This window comes from Nothobranchius furzeri, chromosome 5 (genome assembly GCF_043380555.1).
Source record: "Nothobranchius furzeri strain GRZ-AD chromosome 5, NfurGRZ-RIMD1, whole genome shotgun sequence".
Taxonomy (NCBI): Eukaryota; Metazoa; Chordata; class Actinopteri; order Cyprinodontiformes; family Nothobranchiidae; genus Nothobranchius; species Nothobranchius furzeri.
The window spans coordinates 34550348-34576357 of NC_091745.1; the positions used below are offsets into that span (position 1 = coordinate 34550348).

The 26010-nt window shown below is 43.5% G+C and overlaps 1 protein-coding gene across 5 annotated transcripts; it reads left to right on the forward strand.

Moving 5' to 3' along the window:
- Nucleotides 1–1249: 1249 nt before the first annotated feature.
- LOC107378794 (nuclear receptor coactivator 7) lies at nucleotides 1250–11414 on the forward strand. 5 transcript variants are annotated; one of them, XM_054740460.2, is made up of 8 exons: nucleotides 1250–1426; nucleotides 2219–2390; nucleotides 4452–4613; nucleotides 9524–9676; nucleotides 9771–9923; nucleotides 10007–10102; nucleotides 10314–10387; nucleotides 10461–11414. In XM_054740460.2, the coding sequence occupies exons 1-8, from the start codon at nucleotides 1401–1403 to the stop codon at nucleotides 10597–10599; spliced, it is 975 nt and encodes a 324-aa protein (XP_054596435.1). In that variant the 5' UTR covers nucleotides 1250–1400; the 3' UTR covers nucleotides 10600–11414. The 5 variants fall into 5 exon arrangements, with proteins under 5 accessions (XP_054596435.1, XP_054596437.1, XP_054596436.1 ...); XM_054740462.2 differs by having other exon boundaries at nucleotides 1252–1426; nucleotides 4548–4613; XM_054740461.2 differs by having other exon boundaries at nucleotides 1253–1462.
- The last annotated feature ends 14596 nt before the right edge of the window (nucleotides 11415–26010 follow it).

Genomic DNA, 26010 nt, shown 5'->3' on the forward strand with positions numbered 1-26010 from the left:
ATCATCATGTTCATCATCTTCATCATTCTTACCATCATCATCGTCTTCATGATAATTAACAATCATCATCATCATTTTCATCTTCTTCTTCATTATCATCATATTCGTCATCATCTTCATCATTCTTACCATCATCATCATCACAATCATCATCATCATTTTCATCTTCATCATTATCATCATAATCATCATCATGTTCATCATCATCATCATCATCATCATCATCATTTTCATTATTATCATCATAATCATCATCATGTTCACCATGTTCATCATCATCATCATCATGTTCATCATGTTCATCATCATCATCATGTTTATCATCATGTTCATCATGTTCATCATTCTTACCACCACCACCATCATCATCATCATCATAATTAACAATCATCATCATCATCATCTTCATTTTCATCATGCTTGCCATTATTTTCTTCATCATCATAGTTAACAACCATCATCATCATCATCATCATCATCTTCTTCTTCATTCTTACCATCATCATCATCATCATCATCATCATAATAATCATAATCATAATTAACAATCATCATCATCATCTTCATTTTCATCATGCTTGCCATTATTTTCTTCATCATCATAGTTAACAACCATCATCATCATCATCTTCTTCTTCTTCTTCATTCTTACCATCATCATCATCATCGTCATCTTCATCATATTCGTCTCCATCCTCTTCATCATTCTTACCATCATCAGCATCTTCTTCATCATCATCTTCATCATCATCATCATCATCATCAATTAACATTTTATGCTAATTTTACTGCAGCAGTCAAAAATCGCACATAGGGCCTTCTTTGTTATAGTTTAAAAAACTCCTAAACCAACATGTTTTTCTCCCAATTGTTGACATTACTAACTATTCCATTTGTGTTTCCCAACACTTTACTTTGAAGCAATAGACCAACAAACTCCTGCTCAGGAAAAGTTCAATCAATGAAAGAGAATCAAGTCTGATGGGACGATGAGCTCCAGCAGACGACCCGTGAGACTGAACCTCCCAGTAAAAAGGACCTGACACACTTCCAGACCTTCATCTTTCTGCCTAGTCACCTTTTTTCTGTCGCTCAGCCTTTAGTTTGACACAATTACTGCAGGATCCAAACTGGAGGACAGAGACCCAGAGCAGGTCAAGTTAATAATTGACCAGTTTTAGCTGTCAAACTGCTCCACATGAGCTGAAGAATACGTGCGGGCCGTGTGGAGCTTTCAGCTGAGAGAGGGAGGGCTATTGATCAGAGAGGCTTATCTCAGCGATTGATCCGCTCTCATAAATACAGGGATGGTAGTCTCTGAGTGGGAAATCTTTCATCAGCACTGAGCCTGTAAGGTCATAATTAAGTTTTAGCATCAACATTTTGATCTTCAGTCAGTCATGGGAGTCGCCTACAGCGTTGGAGAGTAAGTAAAGCGATCATCATGGCAGGTTTAAATAATGTGAGTTGGGTTTTTATACAGACATGATTGTAAGTAAATCCGTTCAGATGAGCATTTAATGCTTTTATGTACCAGAAGGTAAACACAGCTTTGTTTGAGTTGAGTCTAATTTATGCATGTGAGGGCATCAACACCAGCCAATGTATGAAGAGGTATTTAGGTAATGAGAACTGCAAATAGGATATGTGCAAATGATGCAAAGGGTGATTTTTATTAAATGGAAAATATGTCTGCTGTTGTGCAACTCTGGAGATCACTGAGATTTAACTTGGATGAAGAGAAAAGATATAAAAAACTTGTCTGCTAGTGATTGTTTATGCAGATCTCTGGAAAGTGAAGCAATGAAACCATGAAAATCTTTAATTAGGAGTTCATAAATGTCCACTCATGCTCATGATTCAGCCTTCATGACTAACGTTTCTAACATCTTGCACTTTCCCGTGCACAGGTAGCTTCCCGACATGTCACAGAGGATTCTTGTTGTCACATTCTTTGTATTCAGAGAAAAGAATTATGATAACTAATTGTCCTGTGTTTGGATTTCGTCCGTTCTGTTAATACTCCTTGGTAATGGCAAGTGTGTTTGGCATCATTATGTGATGAGTTCATTTGCAAAACGGAAAACTCAGTTTTGTAAATTTTCAGAAATATCACCCTATTTTTTTCAGTTTCAATCAAGTTTGGAGATTGAGAAGAAATACAATTATGCTTGTTTTGTGTGATGCTAATTGTTGTTCTTTGCCTGTTTCTCTGCAGGGTTGACCATCTCTTCGCCTTCTTTGTAGAATGGTCACCTAACATGTACGGTAAAAGCAAGAAAAAACACTGCAAGTCTTGTAATCACAAGAAAAAGAAAGATCTCAGCGGTTATCTGGTAGACAAAGACATGGATCCAGCAAACCAACCCAAAGCTGCAAAAAACTGGAAGGTAAGCACTGAACACTAGTACCATGACTACAGCTGATTTGGTTTGGAACGCAAGCTCAAAACAGTCTCCAGTTGTTAAAAACACAGAGTACTATTTTACAACTAAAGCATAGTTTTGCCAGTTACTGTACAGGGTTGCATGTTTCTGCTGTCTAAAACAGAAAAGTGTGAAGAACAAATTTAACCAATTCTAAAAGAAACTGGTGGAAAGTGATGAAAAATATGCGTAAATCATAAAAACCATTGATCAGAACTACTGTTTTAGACAAACAAGTAAACCTATATTTGTTCATTTTCAAATTGACAGTTTTATTATGAAGTACATCAAACTGCAATTTTTTATTTAGTATTGTCAAAGACTTGCCTCTGTCAGCACGCCCCCGTGCAGCTGTGGCTACATCATAGCTCAACCCCACCAGCGTGTGAATGACTGATTGTGTTGTGAAGGGCCTTGGGGGGTTGTAGAGCCCTAACAAGAGGCTGTACATATACAGACCATTTACCATATTAAAAATCTAAATCATAATCAACATTATTGTCATTGAACCAGCATCCCGGTACAACAAAATTTGACTTCACACCACAGCCCGACCAAGAAGACACCCCCGCCCACATGCAGACAAAGCATGTTCAGGCAGACTATAGAGCTCCGGGAGTTGACGTCACTTCTCCCGGCATGCAACAGTTCAAATGGAAACGGCGCCATATTGGCATGCAGAAGCCGGCAGCTGGACTATTTGTTATTGTCAGAAAACTCAATCAAACGGGAAAGATGGTAGATTCCTGTTGTGCCCCAGGATGCAGAACAGACACGGACGACATAAGGAATGAGCCATCTACAGGATTCCCCAAGATCCGGAGCGCCGCAAACGTTGGATCATTGTAATAAAATGCGCAAGTGACCGGGCTGAAATGAAGCTGTGCGATCCCGAGAGTAAAGGTTTTCGCTTATGCAGCGACCGCTTCATATCAGGTACTTAAACAACGTTTCCTCAACTGTGTATGGTATTTATTTTAAATGCTTTTATTACGATTCTTAGTGGGCTTCCTAAACTTATTTTGGCGTGGCTTTTTCTGTCTTATTACTCATAGCAGCAAGTAAACATCACGTAAAACGTTGCCTCGTGAGTTCTGCGTGCTGCCTTTACGTTTTTTATGATCACAGCAGTTAACCGGCTAAGCTGTATTTAATTTTTAAGCAATGGTTGATCAATTGTCAGATCACACATAAAAAGCTCTTTGGATTGCTATTATCTGTCTCACCGAGACTACTTACGTGTAAATCTGTTATTTGTCCGTCCATCCATCCATTTTCATCCGCCTATCCGGAGTCGGGTTGCGGGGGCAGTAGCGTGACTTCCCTCTCCCCAGCCGCCGGAGCCAGCTCCTCCGGGTAAATCCCAAGGGGTTCCCCGGTTAGGTCCGGTGTTGTGCCGGTAAGAAGCCCGCTCCCTGGCGTCGGAGCGGGCAGTAGAGTCGGGAGTCCCAGACCTTCTCCCCAGCTCCTCCGGCTGGGGGGGAATCGGCCGGGGGAATCCCAAGGGGTTCCCCCGGCCAGGTCCGGTGTTGTGCCGGTATGAAGTCTGCTCCGACAGCTTCTGGCGTTTTTAAAAAGTATCCCAGGGGCACGGTAAGGGTCGGAGATGTTTAGTCTATTTAATTTCTGACTATATAAAACGATTTCTTCTGTTTTAAAGTGCGAAGTAAACTCCGACGAAGTAAAATCCAAGCGGATCCCGTTCATGTTCATGGTTACATCCGTGTTTGTTTACCTTTTTTGCATGCCAAAATGGCGTCTACTAACTGAGAGTCACGTGGGGTCCGGAGCTCTATAGAGCAGCCACTCCTGGGAAAGGAGAAAGGGGAGTGACATCGAGGGAGGAGGGGTTGAAGCTACATTCCACACACTCCAGTCTCCACTGTTCCAGGGTGGGGAGGAGTTTCAGGGAACGAGAGAGAGAACTGAATCCAAGGTGGTGTGTGTGCGTGTCTGTCAGACTTGGGAGTGTGTTCATGCATGTAAGTTGCATCAGTAATTAGTGGCTGTGACACTTTTTTGTAGTTGCCTATTTTTCCAACCTGGTGTCCCAGAGCAAAGGGAACCCCAAGGTGCTGTTTAACACCATCAGCAGTATCGTCTCTCCTGCCTCTCCTACAGCCTCCATCCACTCTGTTGCAGACTGAAAACTTTCTGTCTTTCTGGATTGTGGACAAAGTCAGTAAGGTCAGTTCTAGCATCTCTCCCTCAGCCTGATCTCTGCCTCTCTCATCATCCTAGATAGCTTTGCTCCTGTTTCTTTGCCTGAGGTAACCAAACTAGTTAACTCTATGAAGACCTCTGCATGCCCCCTCGACATCTTACCCTCATCTTTGTTTAAAAGTGCTTTTCAGTCCATCAGTACCAGCGTGCTCTCTATAATTAATGCTTCCCTCGTTTCTGGTCAGGTCCCTGCTTACTTTAAGAATGCTGTAATCCACCCGCTTCTTAAAAACCGGGTCTTGACCCCTCTCTCCACAGCAGCTTCAGACCCATCTCTAAACTTCCATTCATCTCCAAGATCTTGGAAAAGGTTGTGGCTAAACAACTCGCTGCTGCTCTTGATGAACATAACATGTATGATAGTTTCCAGTCAGGTTTTCGTAGAGCTCATTCTACTGAAACAGCTCTTCTTAGGGTCTCTAATGACATTCTGACTCACAGTGATGCAGGGGACTGTTCTGTTCTGGTCCTGCTGGACCTGACTGCAGCCTTTGACACTGTTGACCATCACCTGCTACTGGAGAGGCTGAGAGACTGGGTAGGCCTATCAGGATCTGCTCTGGAGTGGTTCTCTTATCTCTCTGAGCGCTCCTTTTCTGTGGCCGTCTCCAAGTTTAGGTCCTCCACCACCTCTCTCACCCATGGTGCCCCACAAGTTCTGTGCTGGGGCCTCTGCTCTTCCTCCTCTATCTGCTTCCTCTTCAGGACATCCTGAGCTCCTTCAAAGGAATCTCCTACCATCTTTATGCAGATGACATCCAACTGTACATCTCCTTTAAGCCCCATGAGATGTCTAAGCTGCAGTTGTTCCACATCTGCTTAGACTCTATTAAAACCTGGATGGTGGGAACTTTCTATAGCTGACTGAAGCTGAGATCCTCATCTGAGCCACAGACAAGCTGGTTCCCAAAGTAAGAGACCCTCTAGGTCAGCTTTCTTCTCTAACCAAACCCTGAAACAACTCATCAGGTACCTTAGGTGGGCTGTCCTCTCGAGGCAAAAACTTTAAAACTCACTGCAGCACTCTCAAACAGACTTGAATTGCACGGAAGGGCCTTAAATGTCTGCTAATGTATGTTTTTCTTTTTAATATTTTTGCTTTTTACTCTCTGCTGTTGTGAAAGAGGAGGGAAACCATCTGTGGGTAACCCTGTTGTCTAGTAGCTGCGTTAGGCCACCTGAAAACAATAAGAGCAATTAGGGGCTGTAAACAAGCAGTTTCTCTCCTCCCTGAAACCACTCATCAGGTACTTAGGTCTCAACCAATGCAGTCAGCTAGTGCATTAACAGCTGTTTGCAATTAGGAGCACATCCTCCCTTTGTCCATATTCTCTAGCATGGGCATCACAGGAAAAGCACACCTCTGGTTTGAATCGTACCTGACAGGACGAACATTCAGTGTATCTTGGCAACATCTTGCCATAGGAGTTCCCCAGGGCTCTGTACTAGGACATCTTCTCTTTGCCATATACACCACCTCACTGGGTGAGATCATTCAATCACATGGCTTCTCCTACCACTGCTATGCCGCTGACACCCAGCCCTATCTGTCATTCCTGCTGGACGACCTCACAGTCTCTGCACGAACCTCAGCCTGTCTCTCTGAAATATCAAGATGGATTATATTCAATTCAAGTTTATTTATGTAGCACCAAATCACGACCAGAGTTGTCTCAAGGCACTTCACAAAGTAAACATTCCAATACAGGTCAGGGGCCTCATTTAACAAGCTTGCTTGCGCACAAAACGGGGTCGGAAAACTGCGTAAGCAACTTTCCACGCAAACTTTGGGATTTATGAAAGAAAACTTAGCGGAAAAATGTGTGCAACTTTAAGTTGACTAAGAACCTGGCTTGCGCACATTTTGGACATGGAGAGCACCTGCAGTGCTGCTGCTGAGAAGGATAAAATCATGAAATCCTGAAGCATTATCACTTGTACTGCTTCGTTTTCACACAGAACAAGACCCCCCACACTCACATGCACGCGCGCGCAGACACACACATGCTCGCACACACACCGTCACAGATCTCTCCGAAGAAATCAGCACTGACGGATTCAGCAATGCTGTTCCACTCCGGATTTTCTCTTGTTTGTTTTTCAAAAGCACTTCCTTTAATTTCTCCACCTCACCCATAAGTACCTGAATTTCTGCTTGTGAAATAGTGCTTCCTTGATCTGCGGTCGTGATCGAAATGCTGCAACAAGCCGGCTTATGTATATGCATGAGATCCACAAGGCACTTTGCATTGACTATTTATGGCAGTAAGTGGGCGTGGTGAGGGCGGGATGTGACTAAAAAGCAGCTGAGAAACATTCTCGTTAGTCTCCGATTCATGAAGCGGAGATTGCGTGCAGCTGTGCGTACTCCATGTTTGATAGATCACAAACCTACTTGGCGAGAGTAAATTTTTTTGCTGAGCTTAAGTACGGTTTTAGTAAGTATTCTACGCAATGTTTGATAAATGAGACCCCAGTTCATTAAGCCAATCAGTAAAAAGTTTCCTATATAAGGAACCCAGCAGGTTGCATCGAGTCACTGACTTGTGTCGGAGTCTTTACAGCAATCCTCATACTAAGCAAGCATGCAGCGACAGTGGAGAGGAAAACTCCCTTTTAACAGGAAGAAACCTCCAGAGGATCCTGGCTCAGTATAAGCAGCCATCCTGCAGTCTTCATCAGAGCTAGCCGCTGATGGTCGCCATCAATTCCTTCTCCGTTTATCTGCGGGCAGCAGAGGACGGTGCCACCCTCTGCTGCCCGCACTCTCCTCACCGAAGACACAGTCCCACGATCTAATTTGTACTACACCTCATGGTCTCTGTTCATGGTTCCATGCCCACATCTCCTTATTTCTACAGATCATTTTATGCATCTTTTATATATCTGCTGTTCGGTGTTTCTGATCCTTGTGTTGTCCCAGTCCATTATATGGTTTCCTCTTGTGCAGTGATCTGTTACGGTTGACTTCTTTATTGTGCTTTCTGCTTCTTGTTTTGCTGCTCTTGTGTGTCTTCGACTTGTTTCTTTCTCCCACTCCTTTCTAATTTCCATTGTTGGTGTGTTGAGTTGGTGTCCGGTTTCTCCTATGTATGTTTTATTGCGGAGTTTGCACGGGATTCCTACACGACTCCACACTCATGTCCTGCTGATATCTTGTCATTTGGGTGTGCTAGTCTGTTTCTAACTGTTGCATGTGGTTTTGTTGTTGCTATTTTTTTTTCTGATATGCATTTGATGCATGGTAGGGTTATCACTGGTTTTGGTTCTTGTCTTTCTGGATTTCTAGTTATTTGTTTTGGGTGTTCTTTTCTTTCTGTTGTTGTGTGTTGTTTTCCTTTGTTTATTGCCAAAGACAACACAAGGATCATAAACACACAAACATAGATATAAAAGATGGATTAAGGAATCCATAGAAATAAGGAGACGTGGGCACAGAACCGGGCATAGAGACGATGGGGTGTACACATTAGATCATGGGACTGTGTCATCGGTGAGGACAGAGTGAGGAGCAGAGAGCGAAACCGTTTTGTTGCCCAATGATAAACAGAGAAGGATGTGATGCCCGCCATTAGTGGCTAGCTCTGATGAAGACAGCAGGGGTGGTCAAAACTCTCAGCAAGGTAAAAAGAAAAAAATATTTCACGTGTCAAAAAAATGCAAGCAAAAGAAATACACATAAGGAATATACAAAAGATGCTGTCACACTTTCTTAAGTACTTAGTCCCTTTGCAGTCATGGATGTAGTTTTTTGGGGGGACAAGACCCCCCATGGTCATTTTTTGTCCCCTGCAGTTTCTACCATCCCAAAACAATATTACACTACATTAAACAGACACTTGTTGAGCTCTAGGACCAAGCAGAAAACAACAGCTTGTGCTGAAGCCTGCTTCCCTTAGAACCATGCATAAGCTTATCTATTGGCTCTGCTGATCTTGCTAACATGTGATTGGCCATTCCTGCCACCTGTGTACTTGACAGTTCTGCATTCCTGGCATTGCATAAAAGAACCTCTAGGCAGTTTTATGCTAAATTTTGTATACTTACTGTAAAGTACTCCTAAAGTTAAAACTATGTCCATGCTTGCAGTGAAGACAGCAAATATCCTGGAGCTCATTCCTACTATTATGAGAAACGCACTGCACCATATATGGGCATCCTTCCTCCTGCTGCTGTGTCCTGGAACTAAGGTTAACTTCAGAGTTGAGCCACATAGGAAACTGTAGAAGAGCCAACTGAGCAGCCATGTGCTCGACTTCCCGATCAACGAAAGTGAAAGCATCTCTGAGTGTATGAGAGGTGGACCATGTCTTTAGAGAGCAGACATGTGGAGCAGCAGAGAGCTGAAGGTAGCCTCCAAACCAGGAGCTATGAGGAAAATCCAGAAGAAAATAAGAGTGCTTTTTGTAGCCAGTGACTGTGTGGAGCCGTATGTGCAGGTGAGGACTTAATGTGCCGGTGTTTGATGGTGAGCTACAATCATTCAAGCCTCCAGAAAGAGTTGGAATTCAACAAAACCGTTTGTGGGATTAAACAAGAATCATGCAACTAATTGACAGTTTATTAGGTCAACTGCTCATATAGGTCCTATATCTTTAAAAAGGTGTACTAAATGTCAGTCGAAAACACTTCTAATAAACACGGGGATGCTTGAAATAAAAAGTTTATTTCATTGCATAATTATTACTATTAACATTTAAAATCATCTTTTATATTATTTCATTTCCTCAGATGAATAAACAATAAACAGAAATAATTTCCTTGCTTTTCTTCTCGTGGAAGTAAGACTTCACAGACAAAGGTTGAGATTCTTCTGGAAAGCAGAATGAAACAGATTTTCTCACCGGTTTGTTGCATCTTGTGTCCTGTTCCAGATCATAACGGTGAAGGACTCCAAGCGCCGCCTGAGTTTTTGCAGCTCAGTGGAATCTGAGAAAGAGAACGAGGAATACCAGGAGGAAGATGAAGGAATGCTCCCTGTTCTGAACCAACCGAGTCAGCTGCTGCAAGACCATCACCTGCAAAAAGTAATTTTCACACCACTCCCTCTGCTTTTAGAGAAAGTACTTTTTACAGTCAATGTTAGGGACAGCGTTTAATCACAAAGTTGTTTTCCAACAGCTCGCTGCTCACATGCCGGCACGGACTCAAGGATATCCGTGGAATCTGGTCTACAGCACAGCCATCCATGGGAGCAGCCTGAAGACGCTTTACAGAAACATGGCTGACCTGGACAGCCCTGTGCTGCTGGTCATCAGAGACATGCACAACAAGGTTTGTGTCTCACGTCTGCGAGACCTTTGACCTAAAACCAGATGTCCACCAGAGACACAGACTAACAAGCTGGTGTCTTCCAGGTGTTTGGAGCTTTTTCCTCTGATCCCTTCAAAGTCAGTCAGTATTGTTACGGCACCGGAGAGACCTTCCTGTTCACCTTTCAGCCGGACTTCCAGGTGAGAATCAAATCATTCTTTAGATTTCTGCTTGTCAGTCATTTACCTACACGTCCTCACGTTACCTTGTGAATAGACATAAACAATAACATCATCACGCTAAAATGTCACCTAAAAACCCACAAATGTGGTGAGATGTTTATGGAAAATGAATGTTGAAAACGTAGCTCAGCGGTTAACTTGAACTCTTCATGGTTTGTGTTTTCTGTAGCATTACAGGTGGAGCGGAGAGAACTCCTACTTTGTGAGCGGCAACATGGAATCTCTGCACATCGGTGCAGGAGGGTGAGTTTTAGTCCCACTGAGTTATGGTCATACACGCACAGACCGGAAGTTAACATGGATGTCTGTGTTTTAGGGGCGGCTTTGCCCTGTGGCTGGATGCTGATCTGTACCATGGAGCCAGCTTTTCCTGTCCTACTTTTAATAATCCGCCTCTTTCCACACATCAAGACTTTATCGTACAAGACGTAGAGGTGTGGACGGTTCGAGGCTGAACCACGACACCAGGAACACGAGCTGTCCAATCGTGAAGCAGAACACTGGAAGCAGTTAAGCCTCTGCTTGGTCCCGATGGAGCGTTTGCTCCTGCAGACGACCCCACCTACTGGAGACAGTTTAATGGACTGGTTCTCTGACTGGGATTCCTGCTTGGTTGAACTGTGAGTGTTAAAGATGTGTAGCTGCATCAAGTCCTGAGCTTCAGGTTCCTGCTGATCAGAACTTCTGACAGCTCATTAATGCCTCCGTGTCATGAAGCCAGAATGTAGCTGGTGGATCTGAGGAGCACGCTGACACAAGGTTCGTCCAAGGACTTTGCTGGTTGAAAACTGCAGATTTAAAATGTTATCTTTTATTTTGGTGGAACAAATATCCGGGATTGTTCCATGGTTTTTAAACTACATGAGACTTTTATGGTTAATGCCTTGTCTGGGTTTTTAGTTAGATCTAAAATCTGCATCAGGTAGTGAAGGCAGGCCTAATGTTACATGTAGTTTTATTATAAACTGTTGACTGTAATGTGAGAGGCAGGCGGTAGAGGTGACCACAAACTGCCTTCTGTGTTTTTCTCTGAGATGGGCGTGTCTGTTATAAATGCTCAGAACAGTTTTAATAGCTATTTTTGATAGTTTATTTTAAATTAATATTTAAAGTTTGTACTTTTTACAGAATCTAACAAGCAAGCTAATGTTGTAGGTCTGTTGTTGGCTGTGCTCACCTTTGGGAGTAATTCTGAGTTGGTCAGACCGTGCTGGAGCGCTGCTATCGTGGTTTTGTAATACTACTGAATAAAAAAAAATTACTGACAATCCTTTCTGACTCAGGAGTTCCCATTTCATTAATCCTCATTTTATTTTCAACGAACTTACATCAGTGTGTCACCACAACATGCCTGCAGTGTCCTCCGCCAGCGCCAGTAACCCAAGGCGGGCGTAATCCATGTTTATGTTTATGTTTACGTATTTAGCAGATGCTTTTGTCCAAAGCGACTTACAAGTGATTATGAAGCCAGCAGGTTGCCCTTGAGGTTAACAGCAAACATTATTCAGTTGATCCTAGGTGGCAGTGAGGCAGCAGAATCAATCATAAAGGGATGTGAACAAGGAGTGGACAGCAGGGTGGGGGACGGGTGCAGGGAGGGTGCAAGTTTAGAAGATGCTCTCTGAAGAGCTGGGTCTTCAGGAGTTTCTTGAAAATTGACAAGGAAGCACCTGTTCTAGTAGTGCTTGGTAGGTCATTCCACATCTGTGGAACGACACATGAATAGAGTCTGGATTGTTCTGAGCATGGTGTAGGCACTGCTAGCCGACGATCCTTGGATGACCAGAGCGGCCGGGCCGAGACGTAAGCCTTTACAAGAGGATTCAGGTAGATGGGAGCCGTACCATCCAGGACTTTGCCTGCTAGTGCCAGCTATTTCAATTTCATGCGTGCAGCTAGCGGCTAGCGGTAGCTAATGGACAGGGCTGCCAACTTTTGAACATTTCAAAGAGTGAGACTGGGTCATGGGGCTGGGAACGGACGTTTAGAGCGCGGGGGGGGGGGGGGGGGGGTTGTTATTTATTTATTTTTGCTATCAAGCACAGCTGTTGAAGACTATTGCTTTTGAGACCTTCCATTTGGACTTCAGTAAGTCAAACAAACATATCTCATGTTCAGAATGCACGCTGTCCACTGAGGTGGACATGTAATAAATTATTTGTAAATTATTAAATGCTACAAAAAATGTTTGTTGAAATTTGTTTCATTCACACCTAAAGATGAATGAAAAAAATTCTTAAAAAATCATGGTTGAAGATTTCATAATTCATGCATTTTGTGCTCTACATTTTATTTATTTATTTCTACTTTGTATGGAAGAGGATTAGAGCCACTGACAGGAAAAAATAAGTAAAGAAAGAGAAATTTTACTTTTTTCTCAGAATTCTGATTTTTAATCTCGAAATTCTGGGAAAAAAGTCAGAATTCTCTTTCTTTTCCTTTTTTTTTTAATTTTCAGTGGCCCTAATCCTCTTCCGTACCTCTGACTTTACAGAGGGAACTGACCTTTGTTTAATACAAATTTTCATTTCGCGAAGAAAATTTAACATCCAACTCTCCTGAACTCCTGAACTTTTTCACATTATCTATCTATCTATCTATCTATCTATCTATCTATCTATCTATCTATCTATCTATCTATCTATCTATCTATCTATCTATCATCTATCTATCTATCTATCTATCTATCTATCTATCTATCTATCTATCAGCAGTAAAGAGTTACAGCTACACGTCACAAATGTCACACAAGAACTTTTAATTATAAATAATGTAAATGATTTAAATTCCATCTAGGGGTGGGCAATATCATGTCATTCATAATATTACCAGTTATTATTTGCTGCCAAGAAAAAAAATCTATCATGTTACAGTAAGCTAACTTCATGATGTAATTGCCTCCACTAAACAGAGGATTATGTTCATGTGGGTCATCAGCATGAAGTTATTGAAGTTGTCAAAGCAAACATGGTTGGAATTGGTTTTACTGCAATCTGTTTCTCTAAGTGTGTGCTGCTGTAATGAGTGGATGTCCCCACTGTGGGACTAATAACATCTACTCTATTCTATTATATTACAGTTTTTCTCAGTTGCTTTGGTGCATTTCTCACAACATAACTGATATCTGCACCACTACTAAGGCTCTTCTCAAAACAATTAGTGCAAACTGCAAAACATGGTGGATAACTTGCAAAAGTGAGTCACTTCATCAAAAAGAAAAGTCAGTTGCTCAAAAGAAGTAGTCAATGCTTCAAAAGCAAGTCCCTTAATCAAAACAGATAATATATTCGTCAAAAGCAAGTACTTATATCAGTCAAAGCGTCAGGGCTGTCACAATTACAAGTCACTACACCAGCACCTTTGGTCACAAAATCAAATGGTTTGAACATGTTCTCATTGTGACGGATTTCTTTGTAGGTGCTTCCCAATGACATGTCAAGTCTGGACAGCATGCATGGCATGTTGAAAACCATATATTGTAAAGGAAAATCAAGACACTTCATATACACTCTTGATAATATTTAATTGAATCTGTTCACGGCATTGTGCAACTGGGGAAATACAGTAAAACAAACATGTTACAGCAAACATAAACTCAGACAGTAAACCTTACTGCAGTAGTTATGAAACAAACAAACAAACTGAACAGACACTGCTGCATATCAATCATTGATATCAAGACGCTCCCGTCTGTCTGCCCACATATTTTCATCAACATCACAAAGAATGTCAGCTCTATCGATGCATTGGGGAAAGTATCTTCTGGAGTGTCGAATCCACCCTCTGCGTGACTCTGCTGTGATGTCTTCACTGGTGAAGCGGTGAATTAAAACATTAGGATTCACCAACTAATGTAGGAGAGGGAACATGTGAGTGAGTCACCATGGCTTGCTCTGTGTCTTGTCTGTAGCGTGTGCTTAATAGTTCCGAAGAAAGGAGACAACGCAGCTCATGGAACCTGTGCTGGAAGCCATTTTATTCTCCGCCAACCTCTTTCCCCCAGAGGGCGCTCTAGGCTAGCATGTTATTACAGCCACTACCATAACATCCCCCTTTCTGAGAATGTAACATTACTGCAAAACTGAACTCCGGAAACTATCGCCCGTTACATTGACATATATAAAGCTGTAATAAACCTTATAACCAGTGTTAGGAGTAACGCGTTATTAAGAAACGCGTTACAGTAACTGCGTTATTATTATAGTAATGTCCACAGTAACTAGTTAGTTTGCTGAAATCAGGAATGTGTTTATCTTTGCTGGGATGTAAATAGGGTCGTTATTTGGTACTTTGCAAGCCAAACTACGGACTGCAGTTTCCGTGTTGGACTTTTTTAAACAAACTTTATTGAAAAGGGTTGTACACCGACCACCGACATGCCAGTAAACAAAGTTACGTTTCTGAGAGTTCCAGCAAGATGGCGATTTGAGCAGTTGTGTTTTCCGGAGTTCATCTAACTTAGTCCCAACGTTGTATTTGAAGTTGTTGAAAGTCCACTGTGAGGAGACGTCATGGATGCACAGAAGATAATTACACCAGCTAAACTCAGTGCAGGCTCAAAAGAGAAGAATATCCCGCTGGAAGTTAAAAGGAAAAACGGCGCCTGTGCTACCGAGCATGGCTATGCTATGGACACAGCTCAGCTTAACAAGAGGGACCGTAATGTCGACTCCGCACCAATTACACCAGTTAAAACTCCCACAGGGAAAAAGCCAAAGCCAGCACATGACGGTGAGTGCTATGAAGTTTCCAACAACGCAGTCTCAAAGGCAATACTTGACCTTGAAAAATGAGTGAATGGGAAGCTTGCTGATCTGAAGGAGCAGACAAAACAGAGCAGTGTTATGATCGCCACTTTAGCAGAAGCTGTCCAATTTAATGTGGAGGAGTTGAAAGATTGCAAGAAGAAAGTTGAAGACCTGAAGAAACAAAACGACCAGCTGAGCAAAGATAACAGTGAACTAAAAGACAGAGTGAGAGAGCAAGAGAGACACAGGATGAGGTGGTGTTTACAGATTAAAGGTTTGGCAGAAAAACGAGATGAGAACATCCATGAGCAAGTCACTGAAATCCTCCAGAAAGTCGCACCAGATCTGCAGTCGAAGATAGAGGATGCAGTGGACATCGTCCATAGAACGGGGAGGAAGATGGATAATAAGTTCAGAAATGTTGTCATCTTTTTTGCAAAGAGATGGGTGAAAGAAGAAATATGGCGCCGGACCAAGAACTCGCAGGTCTGCAAAGATAAAGGCATCCGCTTTCCTGAAATGTTACCATGGGGGGCCTGGGAGGAGAGAAGATGCCTGTGGCCGCAAATTGAGCAGGCGAGGCATGCAGGAATAGTGACTTTCTTCAGAGGCCCACATGGATACATGGATGAACATCAGATTGGAGATGACAGGTGAAAAAAATTCAAGATTGTAATAAAGTGGAAACGTGTGTAATAGGACATTTCAATTCTACTAAGGTTTAGGTTTGAATAACTTAGTAGATGGAGTAAACAAGTTTATATTTACTGTTCAGTTATTTTTGTGTGTGTGGTTTTTTATGGTTCATGGGAAATGCTGATATTTCATTTGGTTCATTAAATGTTAGGGGCCTGAAAAACAGTGTAAAAATAAAAGCACTTTTTTGTTTTGTAAAGGGCAAAGATCTCAATGTTTACTTTTGCAACAAGAGACTCGTTCGGCTGATGTGGATGAAGCTTTTTGGACTAATCAATGGGGAGACGAGATCTTTTTAGCCATTGCTCCAGTCGTTCAGCTGTTGTGGCAATATGTTTGAATAAATGCCCCAGAGAAGTTATAACACATAGAGATGATGGAGATGGTCACTGGCTTACAGTGGTTTTGAAGGTAGAAAGTCTGTTTCTTATTATAACAAATATTTATGGAAATAACAAGGATGGACAAAAGAAGATACTCATGGACAGTATAACAAATGTGATATCAGAACTTAGAGTGCTGTACCCCACTAATTATGTTTTAGTTGGAGGAGACTGGAACATGACCCCTGATGAATGGGTGGATAGGATGCCTCCAAGACTCGGTAGACCACGCTGTAATGATGTTGTTAAAAGCTTTATGACAGAAAACAATTTAACTGATATATGGATATGTCTACATCCATGTTTGGAAAGTTATTCATGGTTTAGGTCCAATGGAAGTAACAAGTCCAGAATTGATTTATGGATGGGGTGTGAGGAGATTTTGAGAACTACTTTGCATACTAGTATCTCTAAAGCTCCCTTAACTGATCATTGTTTCATAGATTTAGTTTTAGGACCCACAATGAAAGAAATTAGGAATAAGGGGTATTGGAAATTTAATACCAGATTACTATAAAATGAGGACTATTGTGATCAAATTAGAGAACTGGTAAAAGAAAATGAAAATAATGATTTGTTCCAAAATAATATGAGTAGATGTGAATTTACTAAATTCAAGATCAGACAATTTTCTATCCAATTTAGCAAAAACCTTAGCAGGAAAAAAAGGGAATATGAAAGCAGCTTACTCCGATAAATACATTTGTGTTGTAGTAAAGCGGAACTAAACTCTCAGGAGAAGACCAAATGAATGGAGTTACAAATTAAATTAGATGAGCTTCATCTTGAGAAAGCTCAATGAGCTTTTATAAGATCAAGGGCAAAATGGATCGAAGCAGGAGAAAAAAATTCTGCATACTTTAGCAATTTGGAAAAAAGCAGACAGTCGAGGAATTCTATTACAAGTCCAATTGTTAATGGAATAGAAAATAAAGAGTTAAGTATAGAAAAAGAGGTTTTCTCATTCTACTCTAAATTATATTCTTCCTCTTATTCTGCAGTAAATTCTGACATCCTTTTGATAAAATTAAGAAGTCTGTCCCTCGTATTGACGACTCCTTTAAAGATCTATAGAGCTCCGAACCCCACATGACTCTCAGTTAGTAGACGCCATATTGGCAGGAAAAAAATGTAAACAAACACGGATTGTAAACATGAACATGAACGGGATCGGCTTGGATTTTACTTCGTCCGAGTTTATTTCATGCGTTAAAACCGAAGAAATTGTTTTATATAGTCAGAAATTAAATAGACCAAACATCTCCGACCCTTAACCGTGCCCCTGGGATACTTTTTTAAAACGCCAGAAGCTGTCGGAGCGGACTTCTTACCGGATCTGGCCGGGGAACCCCTTGGGATTTCCCCGGAGGAGCTGGCTCAGGTGGCTGGGGAGAGGGAAGTCTGGGCCTCTCAACACTACTGCCCCTGCAACCCGACTCCGGATAAGCGGATGAAAATGGATGGATGGATGGATGGACAAATAACAGATTTACATGTAAGTAGTTTAAATAGAGTGTTGTGCTGTTTGAATGTATAAACTGAACTCCAAGAGAAATCACTAGTTTGATTGTTTTCCATGAATAAAATAAATATGTCAGGCAGGAGCGTCTCAGGATCTGTCTGAGATCTGTCTCGGTGAGACAGATAATAGCAATCCAAAATGCTTTTTATGTGGGATCTGACAATTGATCAACCATTGCTTAAAAATTAAATACAGCTTAGCCAGTTAATTGTTGTGATCATAAAACACGTAAACGGCAGCACGCAGAACTCACGAGGCAACGTTTTACGTGATGTTTACTTGCTGCTATGAGTAATAAGACAGAAAAAGCCACGCCAACATAAGTTTAGGAAGCCCACTAAGAATCGTAATAAAAGCATTTAAAATAAACACCATACACAGTTGAGGAAACGTTGGTTTAAGTACCTGATATGAAGCGGTCGCTGCATAAGCGAAAACCTTTACTCTCGGGGTCCCACAGTTTCATTTCAGCCCGGTCACTAGCGCGTTTTATTACAATGATCCAACATTTGCAGCGCTCCGGATCTTGGGGAATCCTGTAGATGGCTCATTCCTTATGTTGTCCGTGTCTGTTCTGCATCCTGGGGCACAACAGGAATCTACCATATTTCCTGTCTGAGTTTTCTGACAGTAACAAATAGTCCAGCTGCCGGCTTCTGCATGCCAATATGGCGCCGTTTCGATTTGAATTGTTGCATGCCGGAAGAAGTGACGTCAACTCCCGGAGCTCTATATGAGCTGGATTTCACTATTGAGGACCTGGACTCAGTTATTTCTAAGATGGTCTTAAACAAATCCCCAGGGACATATGGACTTACTACAAATTTTTATCAATTCCGCTGGAAGGATGTAAGAGGTTTAGTGTTTAGAGCGCTAAAGGAATGTATAGAAAAAGAAAGAAACTACTGCCGACTATGAAACAGGGATTAATTACCTTGCTTCCAAAACTTGGGAAAGACAAAAGGATTTTAGATAACCTTAGACCAATTACTCTACTTAACACAGATTATAAAATTCTTTCAGGAATGATTGCAGCAAGACTGAAAGAAGGCATTACACCATCAGCGAAACTCAATCTGGGTTTTTTGAAAGGACGGACTATTCATAATAATATTAGACTTGTATTGGATTTACTTGATCATAACCAGATAGTTCAAGAAAAGGGTTTTATTTTATTTTTAGATTTTTATAAAGGTTTTGATTCTGTTGAACAATCTTTCATCTTAAAAACTTTATTTCATTTTGGTTTTGGAAAAAATATTATAGCTATGAGTGGAATGTTATATACCGGCATTACTAGCTCTGTAGCATTGGGACATGGCACTTGCTCTAGATTTGAGATTAGAAGGTGAATTCGACAGGGTTGTGGCTGCTCACTACTATTGTTCATAATGGTTGCAGAAATGTTATCTATTCTAATCAAAACCAGTCAAATCAAAGGGTTTAACATAATGGGCACGCAAATTATAGTAAGTCAGCTAGCAGACGACACAACGCTATTCTTAAAGAATGAAGAGCAAATTCCCCTTGCTCTGCACTCTACAGTATAAATACATTTTCAAAAGCATCAGGATTGCAGCTGAATAGGAATAAATGTGAAATTCTGGCATTACATGATTATCATTCGAATACTTTGGCATAAAGACTAAAAATGAGGTTACATATTTAGGTATTATTATCTCTAAAGATAAAACTATAACTGAAAATAGGAATGTTTGCAACAGTGTGGACAAATGCAAGTCAATCCTAAATAGATGGTTGCAAAGAGATGTCTCCATCTTTGGAAGAATGTTATTATCAAAAATGGAAGGTCTATCTAGACTTATTTATCCGTCCTTTTCACTACCCATCTCGACAAGAATGATTACAGAAATCAACGCTGTTAATTTTGAGTTCATATGGAGAAATAAATGTCAATATAAAAGAAAGATTGATAAGATTAAAAGTCATGAAACTAAAGTGGTTAAAGTCTTAACTTACAAATAAGAACTCCTTTTGGTTTACTGTCCCTAATATGATTTTTCTAATAGACTTTCTTCTGCGTTATGACTTTGAGTATAGCTCATTACTAATTAAACTTTCTGCTTTCCATCAGCAAGTTCTTCTCTATTGGAAGTTAACTTATTGCCATAATTTCACACCACACAATACTCCAATCTGGAATAACATGTATATACGGCTCAATAAAAAATCTGTTTATATAGAGGAATGGAGATCCATGGGTGTTGGGGCTGTTGCACATTTTAAGGATGATACTGGAAACATATTACAGCATGACGATTTCTGTGAAAAATACCAACTTCAATGTAAAGTTAAGTATTATGAAAGAATTTTGAAAGCCATACCAAGATCTCTGATATCAATGGTTAGAGAAGATACTCGTTATTCTGGAGTCTCGGGCTTAGACCGCTCTGCATCGATGGGTTGGAGTTTTGTGATCTTAAATGCAATAACAAAGCAATTAGGAGTTTTCTAATTAAAACAATTGTTCTTGACCCAGTAAAAAGATGGTGAATACTTAAAGAGTTTGAAAAGGAAAGAATTAAGAAATTAAGGAAAAATTATATTTCATTTCCTCTCCGTCCTAAAGCAAAAGAGGTTAACTTTTAAATTTTAAATGAAATGTATCCAACAAACACATTTTTGAGGTTGAGATTTAATTTTGACCATAACAATTGTTTCTTTTGTTTGGAGAATATCGAATCATTAGAACACCTGTTCTTTTATTGTGATATTGTGTAAACCTTTTGGAGAAAGAGCTGGCTATTGTTCAGAAGCATTATATTACCTTTGTCTGTCAAGACAATTTTTTTGGTGTTTTTATTGAAAATACAGATGTGGATTTCATCCTTAACTTTCTTTTGCAATTTGGTAAGTTCTTTATTTACAAGTTCTATAAAACCAAAATGATAGAATTATTATTCGTGTTTTCATTTATAATGCCTTATGCTTTTATTATAATTAAAGATTGTTTTCATTTACCATGTTTATGCTTAATGATTTTACCATTTGAATTCTTAAACAGTTGCTGTATTGTAAAGTCCCCTCATGAGACTTTAAGGGTGTTGATATCAGACCTAATGTGTCCCAATGATGACCTGTGGAGATCTGCTGATCTGTCAATTGCTGACTCGTGCAACTGTTTGCCACTCATCGTGTGATTAGACAGTGAAAGTTCTTTGTGTAATAATGAATGCTCTTTGTGTGAAACTTGTAACAATTAAAACTGAGAGCTGTGTTTTCCCCCTCCCTTCAGAATCAGCTCTCAGGCATGTAACTAGGAAGCTCCCAGCTTGTAATAAATAGAGATGCTCGGATTCCAAAGGCCAGAATGGTTTGGAGGAACTGTCAGCCCAGTGGAGACTGAGTTGGTGTGGCCTTATTCCATTCTCCTCGAGTTTAAACGGAATTCTGACTTTTGTGTCTCTTTCCTTGTGTTGTGTTGTTATATGGTGTCTTAGGTGCTTAAACCTGACACAAACCCTCTCTGACTCATTAGGGGATGAGCTAAATCTCCTTAGCAAATCTCTTAAACTGGTTAAAGATAAGAAAGCCCTTAAATTGTATTCCATCCATCCATCCATTTTTATCCACTTATCCGGAGTCGGGTCGCGAGGGCAGTAGCCTAAGGTGAGAGGCCCAGACTTCCCTCTCCCCAGCCACTTGGGCCAGCTCTTCCGAGGGAATTCCAAGGCGTGCCCTGGCCAGGTGAGAGACATAGTCCCTCCACCGTGTCCTGGGTCTACCCTTAGGTTTCCTCCTGGTTGGACGTGCCCGGAAAACCTCACCAAGGAGGCGTCCAGGAAGCATCCTGGCCAGATGCCTGAGCCCCCTCAACTGGCTCCCGTCGATGTGGAGGAGCAGCGGATCTACTCCAAGCCCCTCCCGAATGACCGAGCTTCTCACCCTATCTCTAAGGAAGAGCCCAGCCACTCTTCGGAGAAAACTTTTTTCGGCCGCTTTTATCCGCAATCTCGTTCTTTCGGTCACTACCCAAAGCTCATGACTATAGATGAGGGTAGGAACGTAGATCGATCGGTAAATCGAGAGCTTCGCCTTCTGACTCAGCTCTCTCTTCACCACGACAGACCAATGCAACGCCCGCATCACTGCTGATGCAGCACCAATCCACCTATCGATCTCACGCTCCAGTTTTCCCTCACTCGTGAACAAGACCCCAAGATATTTAAACTCCTCCACTTGGGGCAGGACCTCATCCCTGACCCGGAGAAGGCATTCTACCCTTTTCTGAATCAAGACCATGGACTCAGATTTAGAGGAGCTGATTCTCATCCCAGCTGCTTCACACTTCGCTGTGAACCGCTCCAGCGAAAGCTGAAGATCATGTTCTGATGAAGCCAACAGGACCACATCATCTGCAAAAAGCAGAGACCTGATCCTCAGGCCACCAAAACAGATGCCCTCCACACCTTGGCTGCACCTAGAAATCCTATCCATAAAGGCTATAAACAGAATCAGTGACAAAGGGCAGCCTTGGCGGAGTCCAACTCTCACTGGGAACGAGCCCAACTTACTGCCGGCAATGCGGACCAAGCTCTGACACCGGTCATACAGGGTCCTAACAGCCCATATCAGAGGGCCTGGTACCCCATACTCCCGGAGTACCCCCCACAGGGTCCCCTGAGGGACACGGTCACACGCCTTCTCCAAATCCACAAAACACATGCAGACTGGTTGGGCAAATTTCCACGCACACTCCAGGATCCCCCTAAGGGTATAGAGCTGGTCCAGTGTTCCATGGCCAGGATGGACCCTCCTCTCCAGAACCCTTGAATAGACCTTACCAGGAAGGCTCAAGAGAGTGATCCCCCTGCAGTTGGAGCACACCCTGCGGTCCCCCGTTTTAAATAAGGGGACCACCACCCCGGTCTTCCAGCCCAGTGGGACTGCCCCCGATGCCCACGAGATATTGCAGAGCCACATCAGCCATTACAGCCCCACAACATCCAGAGCCTTAAGGAACTCCGGACGGATCTCTTCCACCCCTGTAGCCTTGCCACAGAGGAGCTTTTAAACCACCTCAGTGAAGTCAGCACCAGAGATTTGAGAGGCCAACCCAAAGTCCCCAGACTCTGCTTCCTTACTGGAAGATGTGTCAGTTGAATTGAGGAGGTCTTCGAAGTATTCTGCCCACCGATCCAAAACGTCCTGAGTAGAGGTCAACAGCACACCGTCCCTACTATAGATAGTGTTGGTAGCGCACTGCTCCCCCCCCCCCCCCCCCCCCTCCCCAGGTGCCGGATGGTGGATGAGAATCTCCTCGAAGCTGTACGGAAGTCTTTCTCCATGGTCTCACAGACATCCTCCCATGCCCGGGTTTTTGTCTTGGTGACCACCCAAAGCCGCGTTCCGCTTGGACTACCGGTACCCGTCAGCTGTCTCTGGAGTCCCACAAGCCAAAAAGACCTGATAGGACTCTTTCTTCAGCTTGACAGCATCCCTAACCGTCGGTGTCCACCAGCGGGTTCGGGGGTTGCTGTCTTGTCCTTCAGTGTTTGTTGGGTCATTGTCGTATGTGTTGCAGTGTTCGTTCCCCTCTCGAGTCTGTCAGAGTCCATGCTCAGTTGTGAGCTTTGTTACTTTTCAGTTGTCAAGTTTTTTGAGAGTTAGTCTTATTTTGTGCTTTGGACCTTTTTTGCACACCCTCCTTAAATAAAGGAATTGGTTTTTTTTTCCTTAAAACCTCTCTTGCCTGTGAGTCGTTCTGGGTACTTCTGCATCCTGGGTCCAACCTCCTCTCCTAAACGTGACAATTTGAACATATCTCACAAACTAGCTATGAAGATAGGATAGACTTCCCATTCCTTCAACTGAGTGAGGGGATTATTCTGCCCCAGGCTGGTCACTCAGATGTTCAAGGCTACCTTCTACCAAACAACAAAGTCTTTAAGGTACCTCGGAGGATTCCTCTCTCATGTGGGATACCTCTTCACTGCCTGCTGGTTAGTAGCAGATAAAGGGAGTTTACCACCGACAAGTGAACCAGGAGTAGGGTTGACTTCAGGCAATACGGTAACCAATTTGTCCTCTGAACCAGTCTTAATCCCTTTTAAAGTAACCAGATGGCTCCTGTTCCATCGTAAGACTCCACTTGGCACCTGGACCAGATAAGAACGTGGAGCATTTGCTGTGGTCGTAACAGTCCCACTTTCTCTCGGGTCTGTAATCCCAACCTGGTCCCCTGGATGAAGACCTGCGCTCGATGTCTGTCGTTAAACCATCTCCCCTGTTTCTCTCTCTTTTTCCATTCCCTCTCCCTCAAAGAGCTCCTCCTTGAACCGTCACCTTATCGTGGTGGAGGAGTTTGAGTGCCCTAATGATCCTAGGAGCTATGTTGTCTGGGGCACTTAGTGCCTCTGGTAGGGTCTCCCATGACAAATTGGTCTTAGGTGAAGGGTGAGACAAAGAACGGTTCGAAGGATCTTTCATGGAGGTTAAAACGAAGAGTCGGAGTACCCGGCCCGGAGGGTTACCGGGGTCCCACCCTGGAGCCAGGCCTGGGGTTGGGGCCCGTGAGCGAGCGCCTGGTGGCCGGGCTTTCGCCCATGGGGCCCGGCCGGGCCCAGCCCGAACCGGATACATGGGCTCGTCCAACTGTGGACCCACCACCCGCAGGAGGAACATGAAGGGTCCGGTGCAATGCGAATCGGGAGGCAGACCAAGGCGGGAGCCTTGGCGGTCCAATCCCCGGACAAGAAAACTAGTTTTTGGGACATGGAATGTCACCTCGCTGGCGGGGAAGGAGCCGGAGCTTGTGGCAGAGGTTGAGCGGTACCGGCTAGATATAGTCGGACTCACCTCGACACATTGCATTGGCTCTGGAACCCGAGACCTGGAGAGGGGTTGGACGCTCTACTTTGCTGGAGTTGCTCCGGGTGAGAGGCGGAGGGCTGGGGTTGGCTTTTTGTTAGCCCCGAGACTCTCTGCCTGTGTGTTGGGGTTTACCCCGGGGGACAAGAGGGTAGCTTCCTTGCGCCTTCGGGTCGGGGAACGGGTCCTGACTGTTGTTTGTGCTTATGGGCCAAATATCAGTTCAGAGTACCCACCCTTTTTGGAGTCCCTGGGACGAGTGCTAGACAGTGCTCCATCAGGGGACTCCATTGTCCTGCTGGGGGACTTCAATGCTCACGTGGGCAATGACAGCTTGACCTGGAGGGGTGTGATTGGGAGGAACGGCCCACCTAATCTGAACTCGAGCGGTGTTTTGTTATTGGACTTCTGTGCAAGCCGCAGTTTGGCCATAACGAACACCATGTTCGAACATAAGGAGGCCCACCGGTACACTTGGTACCAGGGCAGCCTAGGTCACAGGTCGATGATAGATTTTGTAGTCGTATCATCTGACCTGCGGCCGTATGTTTTGGACACCCGAGTGAAGAGAGGGGCGGAGCTGTCAACTGATCACCACCTGGTGGTGAGTTGGATCAGATGGCAAGGGAACATGCCGCGTAGACCTGGCAGACCCAAACGCATAGTGAGGGTCTGCTGGGAACGCCTGGCAGAAGAACCTGTCAAGACGGTCTTCAACTCCCACCTCCGGCAGAGCTTTGACCACGTCCCGAGAGCAGTGGGGGACATTGAGTCCGAGTGGGCCTTGTTCCACTCTGCGATTGTCGAGGCGGCTGTTGCTAGCTGTGGTCGTAAGGTGGCCGGTGCCAGTCGTGGTGGCAACCCCCGTACCCGCTGGTGGACACCAGAGGTTCGGGGAGCCGTCAGGCTGAAGAAGGAGGCCTACAGGGCGTAGCTGGTCTGTGGGTCTCCGGAGGCAGCAGACAGGTACCGGATAGCCAAGCGGGGTGCAGCAGTGGCAGTTGCCGAGGCAAAATCTCGGGCGTGGGAGGAGTTTGGTGAGGCCATGGAGAAAGACTATCGATCGGCTCCAAAGAGGTTCTGGCAAACTGTCCGGCGCCTCAGGAGAGGAAGGCAGCAACTCGCTCACACTGTTTACAGTGGGGATGGGGAGCTGCTGACGTCAACTGAGGCTATAGTCGGACGGTGGAAGGAATACTTTGAGGAGCTCCTCAATCCCACCAATGCGCATTCCGAGGAGGAACTAGAGCTGGGAGGCCTGGGGATGGACTGTCCGATCTCGGGGGCAGAAGTTGCTGAGGTAGTCAAACAACTACACAGCGGCGGAGCCCCGGGGGCGGATGAGGTTCGTCCTGGGTATCTCAAGGCTATGGATGTTGTAGGGCTGTCATGGTTGACACGTCTCTACAACATTGCGTGGTCATCGGGGGCAGTTCCTAGGGAGTGGCAGACTGGGGTGGTGGTCCCTCTTTAAGAAGGGTGACCTGAGGGTGTGTTCCAACTATAGGGGGATCACACTCCTCAGCCTCCCTGGAAAGGTCTACTCCAAGGTACTGGAGAGGAGGGTCCGATCGATAGTTGAATCTCAGATAGAGGAGGAGCAATGTGGTTTTCGTCCTGGCCGTGGAACTGTGGACCAGCTCTATACCCTTGCAAGGGTGATGGAGGGGGCATGGGAGTTTGCCC